Source organism: Felis catus, chromosome A1, assembly GCF_018350175.1.
Source record: "Felis catus isolate Fca126 chromosome A1, F.catus_Fca126_mat1.0, whole genome shotgun sequence".
Lineage (NCBI taxonomy): Eukaryota > Metazoa > Chordata > Mammalia > Carnivora > Felidae > Felis > Felis catus.
This window is the reverse complement of record NC_058368.1, coordinates 211,374,885-211,390,490: the sequence shown is the minus strand read 5'-3', so window position 1 is coordinate 211,390,490 and position 15,606 is coordinate 211,374,885. Positions and strand designations below refer to the sequence as shown.

The 15,606-nt window shown below is 40.5% G+C and overlaps 2 protein-coding genes across 3 annotated transcripts in view; both read left to right on the top strand.

Moving 5' to 3' along the window:
- The first annotated feature begins 49 nt into the window (after positions 1-49).
- Positions 50-10,808, top strand: BRIX1 (biogenesis of ribosomes BRX1). The gene is made up of 10 exons (XM_003981464.5): positions 50-252; positions 3,060-3,171; positions 5,168-5,211; positions 7,141-7,211; positions 7,486-7,535; positions 7,642-7,715; positions 7,875-7,925; positions 8,067-8,168; positions 10,026-10,154; positions 10,402-10,808. Exons 1-10 carry the CDS (start codon positions 94-96, stop codon positions 10,669-10,671), a joined length of 1,062 nt encoding a protein of 353 aa, XP_003981513.1. The 5' UTR covers positions 50-93; the 3' UTR covers positions 10,672-10,808.
- Positions 10,809-13,792: 2,984 nt separating this feature from the next.
- DNAJC21 (DnaJ heat shock protein family (Hsp40) member C21) overlaps positions 13,793-15,606 on the top strand; it is a 32,636-nt gene continuing 30,822 nt past the window's right edge. For both annotated transcript variants that reach the window (XM_023239071.2, XR_002736045.2), the window contains exon 1: positions 13,793-14,045. In XM_023239071.2, coding sequence (XP_023094839.1) covers positions 13,949-14,045 — 97 coding nt within the window. In that variant the 5' untranslated portion in view covers positions 13,793-13,948. The remainder of the gene's footprint in view (positions 14,046-15,606) is intronic.

The following is a 15,606-nucleotide window of genomic DNA, read 5'->3' as shown; positions in this document are numbered from 1 at the left end:
CTGCAGAGCCGAGCGTACGGTATCATAGAGATCGGAAAGGGGAGCGAGCGGCGGAGCCGGAAGGAAAGCCGAGACCAAAGGAGATCGGGCAAGATGGCGGCGACCAAGAGGAAGCGGCGTGGAGGCTTGGCTGTTCAGGCGAAAAAACCAAAAAGGAACGAGAAAGATGCCAAGCAGCCAGCTAAGCTGCGCGACGTGGCAGAAGAGACGAAGGAAGAGGAGAGAGACCGTATTCCAGGCCCCGTTTGCAAGGTAGAGGAAGCTTGCCTCCTGGCTGCACCTGCAGCTGCGGTTCTGCGCGCCGTCCCTGGGGCTGTCTACCTGACGAGAGCCCTGCTGATTTCGGAGTTGCCTGTCTGTGAGGCGAGCTCGGTCTCAGCTCACCTCCCAGTCGGACAGGGCACCGCGCTTACAGCTAGCTCTCGTGCACGTGACCGCCCTCCGGGAGGCGGCCGGCTGGGGAAGTGGGTGGCCTTGGGAACACTTACCCGTTCTTAGGAGGCGCTTACGGGGTACTCAGCCTCAGTGTTCTCTTCTAGTAACTCCATTTCCCCCCTTGCGGGTGGTATTACTTTTCCTTAAAGTTATTTCTCGCTTTTGAGTATATTTATTCCAGTGGTTAGGATTCCCTCATTCTGCGTTAGTTAACTGTCAGTCGGAGATCCTGAAGCTTGTCATGCGGTCCTTTGAAGAGTTCATGTCCTTGGGATATTGACTTTGACTTCTGTGATCAAGTCTTTAACTCTTAAGGGATGATGAAAACTAGACTGGATACAATGAATTTTTCTTTGCATTCAAATTTGTAATATGTCAGGCGTGCACGAAACTAATATGTTAGCTTTGGGATTGCTAAATTAGAATGTGACTCCTTTCTGAAGTGTTGGGAGTTTAGAGAGAAACTAATTCATGTAAGTCCATGGTTTGTGTTCAGAAGACGGTGAACACAATTGTTGGGCCTAACTTCCATTCCTTAAGCTAGATCGAATACTGTGGAGACAAAGATGGTCTTTGATTTATTCCTGTTTTGATTGTGTCTACTTTCCTAACCCTTAGCTTAGTACTCTAGCAGGTAGTAGGTGATAAATGACCACATTCGGTGGTGGCGAGCACTAGGAAAGGAGTTAGCTTTGAGGGATAAAAAACGAATTTAAATTCTAGCGCTGCAGTTAACTCATGGCTTCATTTTGAGCTCTTTTCTCATCTGTAAATTAAGAGGAAGAAAATGTGTTTTACTTTTTGTGAAGAATAAGATGGACTTCTAGAAGATTTTCAGTAAATGTTAATGCTCTCACTCTCCTTCAGTTGGAAAGAAATATGGTAGTTATGATCTGAGCCATAATATGAAAAATTGTATGGAAGTGCTTAAGATAGAGGTTGCTTTTACTCTAGAACAGCGAGGTCGTGAAAGATTTAGCCCTTGAGCTGGATCTCAAAGTGAAGGCACAATTTCAATATTCAGTATTCAAAAATGAATGATCAAAGGCAGTGAAATGGAGGGAAAATGCTGAAAATCAAAAAAAAAAAAAAAAAAGCCAAATTAACTGAAAGGTAGGGTTGATTTGGGGCATGGTGAGGTAAAAAATATATTTTATAATCTAGTGTTATAGCGATGTCATTTTGGAGTTTGATTAGAACATCCAGGGAGGTTAAGGATGTGATCGAACCAGTGCTTTAAAAAGATTAAGCTGTTGCTATAGTTCCCCCGTATCAATTGGAGAAACCCCTGTCTGGAAAGGCTAGCATTTAGGAGATTTAAGGTGATAAGGATCTGTTGAGAATATGACGCTCAGGACACTGAAGCAATCTGCTTAAGGTTGCACAGTAGTGGCTCTACTTACAATACACACATTTTTGGTGTGTTTTTCAATACTTCTAAGTTAATTCTCTGTAACCTAAGGGATGTCTTTGTAATAAAAGTGTTAAACTCAGAAAAAAAAAAGATGATAAGGATCTGAATGAGGGTACTATGAAAGGGAAGGGATTAAGAGTTGTTGCAAGGAAAAATTGACAGCATTTAGAAGTGCTTATGATATAGGATAATAGGGCAAATGGATAATTTGAAGCTTGGGGGATGGAAATGATGGTGGCATCATCAGAAAAATAAACAAGAAATTTACTGTATTTAAGGTTTAGTATTCCTAGAGTTGAACTTGAGGTATTAAGTCAAATACTTGGATTATTAGGAGTGGGGAGAGTTCCTTACCTTTCCATAGATTTGACGATTGAAGCTATGGAATGATTATGAGAACTCTGTCCTGGAAAGAACAAAAATAAAAAGAGGACTAGGAATCTTTAGAGTCAGGAGGAGGAACTGGAGACATGGAAGAAGAAAAACCAAAAATGAAGAAAGTCAGAGAAAGCGTTTCTGGGAGGCAGCCGTGGTCGGTGAATACCACTGAGAGATTGTCAGGATTGTTCGGTCTGCTACCTGGAAGCTTTTTATGAATGTTATTGTGTCTCTCTACTTGCCATATATAACTTTTTTTGTTGTTTTTTTAGGAGTTAACTTTTCCATTGGCTGTATTATTTTATTAGAACCAAGAGCTACCTTTAGCTTGCTTCTTTAGATAGAGGATCCAAATTTTGTCTGTTAGATAAAACAGGGACTTTTAAGCTTCCTTTTTTTGCCTCATCACATGATGCCATGATGCTTTGCCACTTCTGTCGTATATGACAGATATGTTGTGGTTCCCTAAGGATTTCATGCTGTTCTTGCCTCCATGTCTTCACTGATTTGCTTGCTTGTTGACTGTCTTCTCACATAAGAACAGTGCCTGACTCCTGGTAGGAACCTAGTAAATATTAAGTTAATACTAAAGTTCTCTTGGGAAAGAAATATTGACTAGAGTTCATTCTGCTTTCAGCAGTGGAAAGATTCTCTAGTGAAACATCTGTCTGAATTACACACGGGAGAGAGGCAGAAGTAAGCATGTAGTGTGGATACATTAGAGGATAGTAGAATACTTAAAAACTGGATACTTTTAAAGCTATCTTTGAAAAAACAAACAAGGTACGTTCAGTGTGAGATTTAAAAATCTTCACATTTTCTTTTTCTTTAGGGCAAGTGGAAAAATAAAGAACGGATTCTTATCTTTTCTTCTAGAGGAATAAATTTCAGAACAAGACATTTAATGCAAGACTTGAGGATGTTGATGCCTCATTCTAAAGCAGGTGCCTTTATATCCTACATTTTAAAAGTTCTTATATGTTTATGTATTTTTATTTTCAATCATGGTTCAACCTTGTCATTTGTTCAGTTTTATCAGGTAAAGAACTACGTCGCCTCAGAAGTTCATCTTTTCAATAACAGGATTTTTCCAATGAACATTTTGTTAGACATTCTTTGCAAAATTCGTTAAACATTCCCTTCACTTTCTTAGATATCCTGCTGTTAATTATCAAAACATTTTTCGAGGATCCTTCATTGTAATGCTCTCAGAGGTTACAAGCTGGTTTGTCCTTCTAAATAATTCAGGACTGCCATGTATTGCTATCTGCATTTTTTCCTAACTGTTCTTGGGATTCCTGGGTGGCCCAGTTGGTTAAGCCAACTCTCTTAAGCCAACAATCTGACTCTTGGTTTTGGCTGTTGGATCGAGTCCCATGTCCAACTCTGCGCTGACAGCGGAGCCTGCTTGCAATTCTCTCCCGCTATCTTTCTCTGCGCTACCCCTGCCCACTCTTTCTCTCTCTCTCTCAAAATAAATAAATAAACTTAAAAAAAAAAAACTGTTCTTATTAAAAAGTTAATGGACTGGAGTAGGATTTGAAGCACCTTTAATTTGGGGCTCAGCCTACTCCTAAATGCCAAGATACTCTTTTTGGCAATGATGTATCCTGCAGTCAAGTGAAGTTTTAAGCTTAGAAGTGTGGCAGTACCAGGGTGCCTGGGTGGCTCAGTCGGTTAAGTGTCCGACTGCGGCTCAGGTCATGATCTCACAGCTCGTGGGTTCCAGCCCCGCATCGGGCTCTGTGCTGACTGCTCAGAGCCTGGAGCCTGCTTTGTATTCTGCGTCTCCCTGTCTCTCTGCCCCCTCCCCGACTTGTGCTCTGTCTCTCTCTCTCAAAAATAAATGTAAAAAAAAAGGTGTGGCAGTACCACCATACAGCCGCTCTTGTGTCTGTGTCGGAGGGAGCTTTTGGCTCTAATTCTAGGTGATAGCTTTGTTCCTTCGACAACTGTTTCTCAAACTGAGAACAGCTATTACTGCTGTTTACATCTTTGTATCTCTAAAACTAATAAGAGATTGATTTATATATTTTTTTCTGTGATGATCTAAAACTTGTTTTTCAATCCATCTCCTTTGACAGCTGTGATTCAAGACTGAAATAAATTTTCTTCAGTTCAAATTTTAGTTTCTTCAGTGAATGTTCCTTAAACTGCAATCCTAGAACTTAGTCTTTGTGAGAATGTTTCCTTATTTGAAAGGGACTTAAAGAATATGTAAAGTTGACGAGAAACACTGCTTAGGTCATAGTTTATGATTCTTGAGGACTATCTTTTTTTAATTTATTTTATTTTATTTTATTATTTTGGTTTTTTTTTACATTTACTTACTTTTGAGAGAGAGAGAGAGACAGAGCACAAGTGGGGGAGGGGCAGAGACAGAAGGAGACACAGAATCCGAAGCAGGCTCCAGGCTCCAAGCTGACAGCACAGAGCCCAACACGGGGCTCGAACCCACAAACAGTGAGATCATGACCTGAGCCAAAGTCGGACGCTTAACCGACTGGACCACCCGGGCACCCCTTGAGGACTGTCTTTAATCAGTCATTTTTTATAAAAAGTGAACATTTTTTAAATGGTCATGTGTTTTTAGGTCTAATAATTTTGAAAATTAATGAAGTCTGGGGAGCCTGGGTGGCTCAGTTGGTTAAGCATCCACCTTTGGCTCAGGTTATGATCTCATGGTTCGTGAGTTCGAGCCCCACGTTGGGCTCTGTACTGACAGCTCGGAGTCTGGAGCCTGCTTCAGATTCTGTTTTTCCCTCTCTCTCTGTGCCTTCCCCGCTCACAACTGTCTCTCTCTCTCAAAAATAAAACCATGAAAAAAAATTTTTTTTAATTAATAAAATCTCTTAAACTGACGATTGTAAAAACAGTACTTTTTCAGAAAGAATGCGATTTGTTTTAATTAACTTTGAAATCTTATTTTTTCTTTTTTAGATACGAAAATGGATCGTAAAGACAAGTTATTTGTGATTAATGAGGTAATTTTAGATAGTAATTCAAGTAAAATATTCTAGGAACACTAGGAACAATATTTTGGAACACGAAAGATAGTTCATTTAAAGAATAAATCTGTTACTCAGTGACTTTTAAATTGTTTTGTAAAAGATACTCAAATTTTATTAACTCTTCAATAATCTGCCTTACAAATTTTTGTATCCTCACTATCTATATCTCACAGTTTAGTGCTTCACTATATATATTTCTTAATCATTCATATATTTGTCTTATCTCACCAAACATACTGAAATTTCTGGAGCACAAGGATTTTATCTTATCCTTTTTTTTCTTATCATGTACAGTACAGTGCTAAATTCACAGTAAGTGCTTGTTAAAAAAAAACTGTCAACATGTACAAAGTAAATTAAAAATTCATTAATTATTTTTAAAACCACACATTTTAAAAAAGTATTTTGCCAGTATTAAAAGTGAAACACGTGGTATTTGCTCTTAAGATACTATAAGTTAATAATAGGTTACTTTTCCAAGTATTGTTGAAGATACTGAGCTTAAATTTTTAAGCAAATTTTTTAAAATTTAGAAGTGTTTTCAGATAATTTTCTTTTCCTATTAGAAAGGCTTATTTAGCACAGATATTTGAACGTCTGCTATATATTCTAGTGCATTATTCTAGTGCTGTGGAAACTGTTTAACAAAACAACACCTCTGTGTCCACTGGGGCTCACATTCTAATGGGGGATTCAGTTCATGAACAAGTATAATTCCAAGTGAAGATAGGTGGAAAAAAAAACAGGGTATGAGTTTCCAGTAACTGAGGCTTGACTAGAAAACAACCAACTTAGTGTTATTGTTCTAAGACCAATAAGAAACAAAAGCATTGGACCTATCACTTTAAGTTGTTAGGTTAAAAGTCTCAAGTAGTTGAGAGTTGATGAATATATATTGATTTATGAATATTACAGTAATATAAACCTTCAGGATGTTGAAGTTTAATTCAACTGGAAATAGGTTTTCTGTATTTCTCCCTTTCACTAGTCCTTTAGTGACTTTGCAAAACTGAGTACAGATGAGGAAAAAAAATCTTAAATTTCTTGAGCTTCAAATCAAAACGCTGAAGAGTTAAAAATAAAAATAACTAGGGGCGCCTGGGTGGCTCAGTTGGTTAAACGTCCCAAATGCAGCTTAGGTCATGATCTCACGGTTTGAGTTCGAGCCCCACTTCGGGCTCTGTGCTGACAGTACAGAGCCTGGAGCCTGCTTCAGATTCTGTGTCTCCTTTTTCTCTCTGCCCCTACCCCGCTCTCACTCTGTTTCTCTCTCAAAAATAAATAAACATTTAAAAAAATTAGAATAACCATCATAGGGGTCCCTGGGTGGCTCAGTGTCTGTCTCTGGATTTCGGCTCAGGTCACGATCCCAGGGTTGTGAGATCGAGCCCCACATCAGGTTCTGTGCCGAGCTGGAGCATGCTTAAGATTCTCACTCTCTCTCTCCCTATGCCCCTGTCTCCCACACATGCACTCTTTCTCTCTCTCTCTCTCAAGTAAAAAAATAATAATAAAAATAGCCCTTATAAAGGATGTATTTGGTTCTTTAAGGACCATATTTTCCTAAGATCAGTGAGGCTGATTGTAGTGTGCTTTATCCCTAGGGCATCATTTTTTTTTTTTTTTTTTTTTTTTTTTTTTACTTTTTGTAGGCTGTACCTGGGAGTATGGTCGGAAGAAGAGGTTGCCAGTAAACAGAGAAGAGGCCAGAGTATCTAGTTTACCTTACGCAGAATACCTAAGAGGAACTTTAAATGGGTGTTTTGGTGAATTTACCTAGATTTAGACCTTTGTAGCCTATTAATCTGCTTAAGTTTTTTGGAGGAGTCTAGATATTAATTGCATTGAATTGCTTTGGTTCTCATTTGTATTGTCTATTTCATTTTTCTATACTTTGTTTAGGTTTGTGAAATGAAAAACTGCAATAAATGTATCTATTTTGAAGCTAAGAAAAAACAGGATCTCTATATGTGGTAAGAGTATGTATTAAGTAAGATTTTGGTGGAACTGTTCTTGTAAATGGATTATTTGCATCTCTTAGGTTATATATCTCTTTCAGTCTTTTATATAAAAAGACTGGGCCACGGGATGAAGCAAACTCATTTGATTTCACGAAAGTCAAAACTTTTAAAGAAAATTAAATGTGTGGATATTACAAGCACGTTACGGTGTTTTTTAAACCATGAAGTAATAAGAATTTACAACATTCTAAATTCTAATTAGTTGAAAAAACTCCATATTTTTCAGGCTTTCAAATTCACCTCATGGACCATCTGCTAAATTCCTTGTTCAAAATAGTAAGTTGACTCCATTTAAGATTTTTTTTTATGACAAAATTGAAAATGCTCTTTTGGGATAATTGTGCTAAACTTATAACTGTTTTTATTGTTATAATTTTTCTAGTTCATACCCTAGCTGAACTGAAGATGACTGGAAACTGTTTGAAAGGTTCTCGGCCCCTTTTGTCTTTTGACCCTGTAAGTATCTCATTTAGTGTATGAGGTCTAATTTTCTTACTCTGCATGGTTGTTTTTTAGTGGATATAGTTGTGTAATTGAGTTAAAATTTTCTAAAAATCCACAATTTTAAACAAAACACTGTTGTCAAATAATATGTTCACTTTATTTTTTTAATAGGCTTTTGATGAATTACCGCATTATGCTCTGTTAAAAGAACTCTTAATTCAGGTAACTATCTTTTCTAGAAAGTATTTTTAGTAATATAAATGAGTGTCTCCTTTGGACTTTTTGTTAATTTAGCTATCTAAAACATACATGGAATGTGGCAGAATAAGAAACTGACATATCATTTATTTTTATTTTTACTAGATCTTTAGTACACCACGGTATCATCCCAAAAGCCAGCCATTTGTGGACCATGTGTTTACTTTCACCATTTTGGATAATAGGATATGGTTTCGGAACTTTCAGGTTAGCTTTAATTAATTTTTAGTTACACTTTGAAATGAAGTAGGATATATAATGTTTGTGAAAATGTAAATAATAATTCATTTTGTTTTATTTTATTTTTTTTAACGTTTATTTATTTTTGAGACAGAGAGAGACAGAGCATGAATGGGGGAGGGGCAGAGAGAGAGGGAGACACAGAATCGGAAGCAAGCTCCAGGCTCTGAGCCATCAGCCCAGAGCCTGACGTGGGGCTCGAACCCACAGACCACGAGATTGTGACCTGAGCTGAAGTCGGACGCCTAACCGACTTCGTTTTGTTTTAAATAGCTTTTTGCCCCGACAGACTTGTAGCAATTAACTACTGTCTCATACTTCTCTACATGGCTATCAGTTGTTATGGAGTAAGGTTTTTCTAACAAGCAACTATATATTCAGTAAAATAAAAGTTTCTCTCCAGAGGTTGGAATCTGGGGGTAGAGGGTATTAAGACTTCGAAAAACATGGTCCCTGTTGAATTCATTCAATGGGAACTATAAGGTGAATCATACAGTGTTTTAGGAGAGGTGACTCTGGAAATCTTGAAGCAGGAGTTTGGCAGGATGGTAAGTCTGCAGAAAAGTGGAGAGGTAGAAAGAACAGCAAGACCACTTCAGACAGCATTGAAAGTAACCTAGGCTGTTTTTTGGACACCTGGGTCGTTCAGTCAGTTGAGCATCCGACTTCGACTCAGGTCATGATTTCCCAGTTTGAACCCTGCATCCAGCTCACTGCTGTCATCCTGTCAGCACAGAGCCCGCTTCAGATCCTGTCTCCCCACCCTTCTCTCTGACCCTCCGCCTGCTTACTCTTTCTCTCAAAATATAAAAAACATTAAAAACCAGTTATCTGGTTGGCTCAGTCGGTTATGCATCCGACTTTGGCTCAGGTCATGATCTCACAGATCATGAGTTTGAGCCCCACATTGGGCTTGCTGTTATCAGTGCAGAGCCTGCTTCAAACCCTCTCTGCCCTCCCTGCTCCCGTGCTCTCTTTCTCAAAAATAATTTTGTTTTTATTTTCATTAATTTTTAAGTTTTCTTAAATGTTTATTTATCACATAGAGACACATAGAGAGACAGAGACACAGAATCCCAAGCAGGCTCCAGCCTCTGAGCTGTCAGCAGAATGCTCAACATGGGGGCTCCAACTCATGAGCCATGAGATCCTGAGCTAATGTTGGATGTTTAACCAACTAAGCCACCCGGGTACCCCTAAAAAAAAAAAAAAAAAAAGGTAAAAACCTAGGCTGTTTTCTGCATTGTTGCTCTATTGGATACCTTGCAGTGTAAGTTAAACGTATCCCCTTAACCTCTGAGGACAGACATACCTGAACCAACACTGTTAGTATTTGTAGCTCAGAAGTTGCCTCTTAATTTGACAGTCAGCAGCCATTCAAAAATAAATTTGGACATGTATCCTTTTATATACCTCAATCTAATTTGAATTAGATGTATAAATACAATTTAGGGGTTGGCTTAAATTTTAAAAGGGTTCCCCCATAGGGTGCTTTAATACATTTTGTTATAGTGATCGCATTTTTAAACATTGATTTAACCACAGTTTTTCAAGAATACGTGCATTGTGAGAAGCCAGGTAAAGACCAAATTGAAATTACTCAATTTTAAAAGAACACGCTGAAAAAAATGTAAATATTTTCCCATGACAATTACCAGTACCTAGTAATATATTTCAGAAAATACTGATAATTTGGCCAAGTTTTCACTTCCACCTTAATTGGCTTTCACTTCTTTTAGGCATATTTGTAATGAGGGTAGAGCCAGGGTAACTTTTAGGAACAGTATATCCAAACCAAAATGAAATATTTCCTTTGTATTAAAGATCATAGAAGAAGATGCAGCTCTTGTAGAAATAGGACCTCGTTTCGTCTTAAATCTGATAAAGATTTTCCAGGGAAGTTTTGGAGGACCAACTCTGTATGAAAATCCTCACTACCAGTCCCCAAACATGGTAAGCTATTTTTGTTGTTTAGTGGTTTCTCAGTGCCCAGGGAACTCTGGCCAAAGTAATTCTGTCAAGTGATTTCTGTTAAACCATGAAACTTAATTTGTTTTTTGCTGCATACAGCCTTGCAGATTACTACTTTTTTTAATGACATGAGTGAAGGGGAAAATACGATTCACAAGTGAATGTCCTCACCGTATATAATGTTTATTTTTAGTTTGAAAGTATCTGATGATATTTTTTTGTTTTTTAGCATCGGCGTGTCATAAGATCCATCACAGCTGCAAAATACAAAGAGAAACAACAGGTGAAAGATGCACAGAAAATGAAAAAGAAGGAACCAAAGACTGTTCTTCCACATGATCCCACTGCAGATGTTTTTGTTATACCAGCTGAGGAAAAGCCAATAGAAATACAGTGGGTAAAACCAGAGCCAAAAGTTGATTTGAAAGCAAGAAAGAAAAGGATTTACAAAAGGCAAAGAAAAATGAAACAGAAGATGAACAGTGGGAATACAAAATGAATCAGTGGATAACTAACTTTTCAGTAATTTTGTATTTATTTTGTATTCAACGTGTAAATACTTTTATTATCCAGGACTACCTTATATCTTATTAGTGTGGCATGTAAGACAAAGAAAAATCAAAATTTGTGGCTTCAGTGGTGTGTGTGTGTGTGTGTTTTTCTAAATATCCCCAGAACTCGTCAATTTCTGGGGTTTTTTTCAAAGCTTATGTGGTATTACTAAAAATTTAGCACACTTAAGGTTTAGGCCTGCTGTCTTGGATTAAAATTTGGGGGTTAACAAAGCTGAAATTGAAACAGATTTATTGGGTCATTATTACTTGTAAAACAATGCATCAGGCACTTTGAGAGCTTAGTTTTAGATGGTAAAGTGCAGGTAAGGAAAGCATCTTAACTGAAGTTGGAGTCACCAAGTCCCCAATTAATGAGGTGTTGGAAAAGCCAATCTCTGATCTTGTTTTCTCACCTCAAGAAAGAATACAATTAAAATTCTTAGATTTTGAGAATCAAATGGGTTAATAACATGTGTTGAAAGTATTTTGTGGATTAGAGATTTAATTTAGAAGCAGTGGGTATAAATTACTTAATAAATTAGCAGGAAGAAAAATGGAACGAACAGTAGTTAGAGGGCAGCAGAACATCTAAGTTTCTCCCCTTATGAAAGAGCTGTTTGACCATCCTGCAACATTAATGGTGCAATAACCTTGTGGTTCCCCTAAATACTGTACTTCACCAAGTTTAGTGTTCATTTATTTACTTTCACCCTGGACAACAGGGAAAATTTTTTGTTAATTTGGTAGGTTAAAAAAGGAATACCTTTTTTTTGGCTGGGTATTGGTTTTTATTTTGTGACTAACCTTGTTTTTGTGTGGTAGTTCTCTTTTACTAATTTGTCAAAGGTGTTACACAGCAAGGTTATCCTAGACATCTTTCCTAGTTCCTCACTTGTATTTTAATTTTGTTCTGTATTTTAAATCTAGGCAGAACAAACAGATTTCCACTATATTTACTTTTTAATTATCTTCAAAGAAACGTCTTGAATGTGCAATTAGGCTACTTTATTTTGAAAGTCTGAATTAGGCTATCTTGAAATCTAAAACAGGTAATTCAGAGGTTCATATTTTTTTGTTAATTTATTTTGAGAGAGAGAGGGAGAGAGGATCCCAGGCAGGCTCCAGGCTGTCAGCGCAGAGCCCAGTGTTGGGCTCGAACCCACAAACCGTGAGATCAAGAGTCAGATGTTTGACTGACCCAGGCGCCCCCCAGAGGTTCAGTTTAAATACTTGTGTGTGGTTAATGAAGGCTAAATCTGGTTAAGTGCGGGGGGGGGGGGGGGGGGGGTAAGTAGCTTATTTATTTAGGCAATTAAATATATCCCAGGATGAAAAGAAGTTGTATTCATGATTTGAATTTAAACACCCATATCCTAATAAGTTAATTATAGGTTATAAGAAAAACTGGCTCAACAAGTTAGGAGTTTGAGTGAAGACCCAAATTTTTAACACTTTTGGAGGTGTTTTAGAGTTGTAGTGGAATTTCCATTCAACAAGTTTGATTATCAGTTTCTACATATTTTCCTATCCCAAATTACCTTTCGCAGTCATTTATGTGGGTGCCTCATTTGAATGAGAACTCCTCTCTCAAGTCCTGTCCATTTAGAAGTCAACTTACATAATAAAGGTAATCCTTTAAACAAATTTATATCCAGTGTAATTGTCTTTACATCTCTATACAATATTACAGGAAAAACATCCCTCTTCTCTCAGGAGGAGAAAGGCAAATAAATGGCAGGTTGTAAGCAAAGCCAGATGTAGTCGGAGGAAAAAAAAAGCTCTGTGTCAATTTTTGTCTCCTTGCCCCCAGTCCCATTCTCCAAAGGGGAAAGTTTCCATTTTTCCCTGTAGTGAAACTCTTCAATCCCTCTCCATTGCCAGTTTACAAACTAAGGCTGTATAGTATCTTCCTTCTTTGAAAAAGAGGCAGGAGTATGAATTTTGAGTGTGAGTTGGTTGGACTGTGTGGGGAAAATGAGGTTTAGGGTTGGCTTGTTTTGATAAGGTGCAGGGGGCAGGCTATTAAGCAAGGGACCACCTTGTACAATAGATCTTAGCAATAGAGCCACCCCCTTCTCTAACTGTACATGGTTGACAAAATCTACACCTAACAACTGATGTACGTAAACATTCCACATTGCAATGAAATAATGTTGGTGTATATATTTCACCAATATATTTTAATGACAATTAGGATACTATTTTGACACCTCAAATTGGAACAGTTGTACAGATCGTCCATCCTGTAATAGTGTACGGGTTGGATTAACAAAAATTGGTTAAATACAATCCCTTAACTGCATTCTTTACCAATCTTGGAAATGTAGGATGAGAAGCCAGAAAGTTAGGATTAAAGAGTGATGGATGGATGGGTCAGCACAATTTTATCCATACTGGTGGTAAAACATTTGGTATGTTACTTAAATGTCTTGGTGCTCTCTCACAGTGTTCCAGTTTAAGGCTTATATTTACTGTTATTTCTCTGCATGTGGGTCAGGATGAACAATGTTAGAGACTGCGATAATTGGCATCTGAAAAAGAGAATTGAAGAGTTAAAAAACCTGGTGTTCCATCCAACTGAATCCAGCCATTGATTAGTTGGGGAGGCCTGAGCAAGTCACTTGACTACTTAGAGCCCGGGTTGCCTCGTCTGTAAAAACAGGCTCTGCTGAGGAATTATCTTCAGAAAACAAGATGTTTTCCAGAATCCCATCAGACTCCTGTCAGCCCTCAGGTGGGCTGCCCAGTAGGTGCACCTTACACGGACCGCCTTCTGTGCCCCTCACAATGACGCCTACCGTGACCCCGCCTCCCACCTGCGGGCGGCCCCGCCTTCATCCCGCCGCGGCCCCGCCTCGCACCTGCCGTGGCCCTGCCTCCATCCGGCCGCGGCTCCGCCTCCCACCCGCCGTGGCCCCGCCTCCCTCTCGCGTAGCTTTTCCCGGAACCGAGCCCTCCCCCCCGCCCATGCGGAGCCGCGGCCGCCGGCGCCGCCCCCTCCTTGCGCCCGCGTGCCGCAGCCCGCGCCGCCTGTCGCCGCCGCGCGCCTCCGCCGTCCGGCGCCGCTGCCGCCGCCGCCGCCGCGCTCGCTGGCTGGCCCAGTGCGGGCGCCGGACTCCCGCCGCCGAAGAGAATCAGCAGCGCCGTCGCCACCACTTCGGCCCGGGCCCGGGCCCCGGCCCCGCCCCGGGCCCCGGCCCCAGCCCCCTGCCCGGTCGGGCGATGAAGTGTCACTACGAGGCGCTAGGGGTGCGGCGCGACGCCAGCGAAGAGGAGCTCAAGAAGGCCTATCGGAAGCTGGCCCTGAAATGGCACCCGGGTAACTACTCCGCAACCACCGCAGCCCTCGCAAAAGCCCCTCCACCCTTCCCACCCTTCCCACCCTTCCCACCCTTCTCCCCGGAATAACTCCGAGACCCTGGCCAGTCTCGACCTACGGAACCTGTAACTTCCCTCGTCCTGGAGACCGGCCCGGTCCCCGCCAGGTGCCCCTGCGCAGTGCTCCTCTCGCTGGGCGTCCGCTCCGCGCCTCAGTGGATGCATCCCTCTACCCTAGGCTTCGCTGGAGCCCCCAGCACCCCGTCCCCTCCCAGACCCCCCTACCCCACCCGACGCTTCCCGCGAAGCCACCTGATGGGAAGGACAACACTGTACCGACTTCACCCGCTCCTCTCACCCCTTCGCCAACACCACCGAAAGAGGAGTCGTGGGTTCTCTGGCTTGGCCCTTGCTTGAGTCCCGGCCGCTCAGCTAGCTGGATTTTAACTTCATCACGGAGTCCCAGCTACCCACGTGTAATTTATGGACCCTTATTGAAATTTAGACAAACTAGTAAAATGTCTTTTAAATAGCTGTGCCTTTTTTTTTTTTTTTCCCTCTCCAAGTAAGCTGTTGAAGTACAAACTCTGTACTCCACTTTGGATGTTCTGCAGATTGAGTTTTAATTGGGTGTCTTCCCTAGTGAAGTTTGTATGTGTACTTAGAAGTAGGTTTCCTTTGGATGTTTTATTTGGTGGTAGTTCAGGCCTGTGTGACCTTTGTGAAGTAATCTGATCTTACAGACTGGGAAACTAAGGCTGTAGTCGAATGTCAGCTTTTTGAGGTTTATAAGAGGTTTACACATTAGCACTAATCAGTAAGCGCATTTATAGAGTCTCCAGTACATGCAGGTCACCATAGTAAGATTCTGAAATGCTAAGAGACTTCAAGAGTGTTGCTGGGAAAATATGCCCTACGCCAGGAAAAGGCAACTACAAGTGCAAACCAAACAGCAGAACATACACAATTGGTAGTTGGATTGATAGAACAACTTACAAATGCCCCAGGGATTCAGGGGAGGGAGTTTTCACTGTGTCTTGAGAGGCAGCGAGGCTTCCCGTTGGCACAGAAGCCTGGATTTTAGCTGGATCCTAAAGGAATGGAATTGGGAAAAGTGAACTTAACAGTAGAGGGAAGAGGAAGAGCATCATGGTGGACAGAAGATGGCCCAGGGGATGGTTTGACCGAAGGCAGTGTTTCCTGGAAATCTGAAAATATGGGTTGGGAGAAGAGCTGAAAGAAGGGCCTGGGACTCAGAGTTGGAAGGTAATGTCTGTAGGTGATGGGACAAGAAATCAAGGTATGGGTTTGTTACTTAAAATGGTAATGAAAGGGGCGCCTGGGTGGCGCAGTCGGTAAGCGCCTGACTTCAGCCAGGTCACGATCTCGCGGTCCGTGAGTTCGAGCCCCGCGTCGGGCTCTGGGCTGATGGCTCAGAGCCTGGAGCCTGTTTCCGATTCTGTGTCTCCCTCTCTCTCTGCCCCTCCCCCGTTCATGCTCTGTCTCTCTCTGTCCCAAAAATAAATAAACGTTGAAAAAAAAGAATTAAAAAAATAAATAAA

Bases quoted from the DNA above. Each gene is read 5' to 3' on its own strand.
- BRIX1 (XM_003981464.5), top strand. From the start codon at position 94: ATGGCGGCGACCAAGAGGAAGCGGCGTGGAGGCTTGGCTGTTCAGGCG. The intron at 8,169-10,025 runs GTTAGCTTTAAT...TTTGTATTAAAG, and splicing joins TATGGTTTCGGAACTTTCAG to ATCATAGAAGAAGATGCAGC. The intron at 10,155-10,401 runs GTAAGCTATTTT...TTTGTTTTTTAG, and splicing joins ACTACCAGTCCCCAAACATG to CATCGGCGTGTCATAAGATC.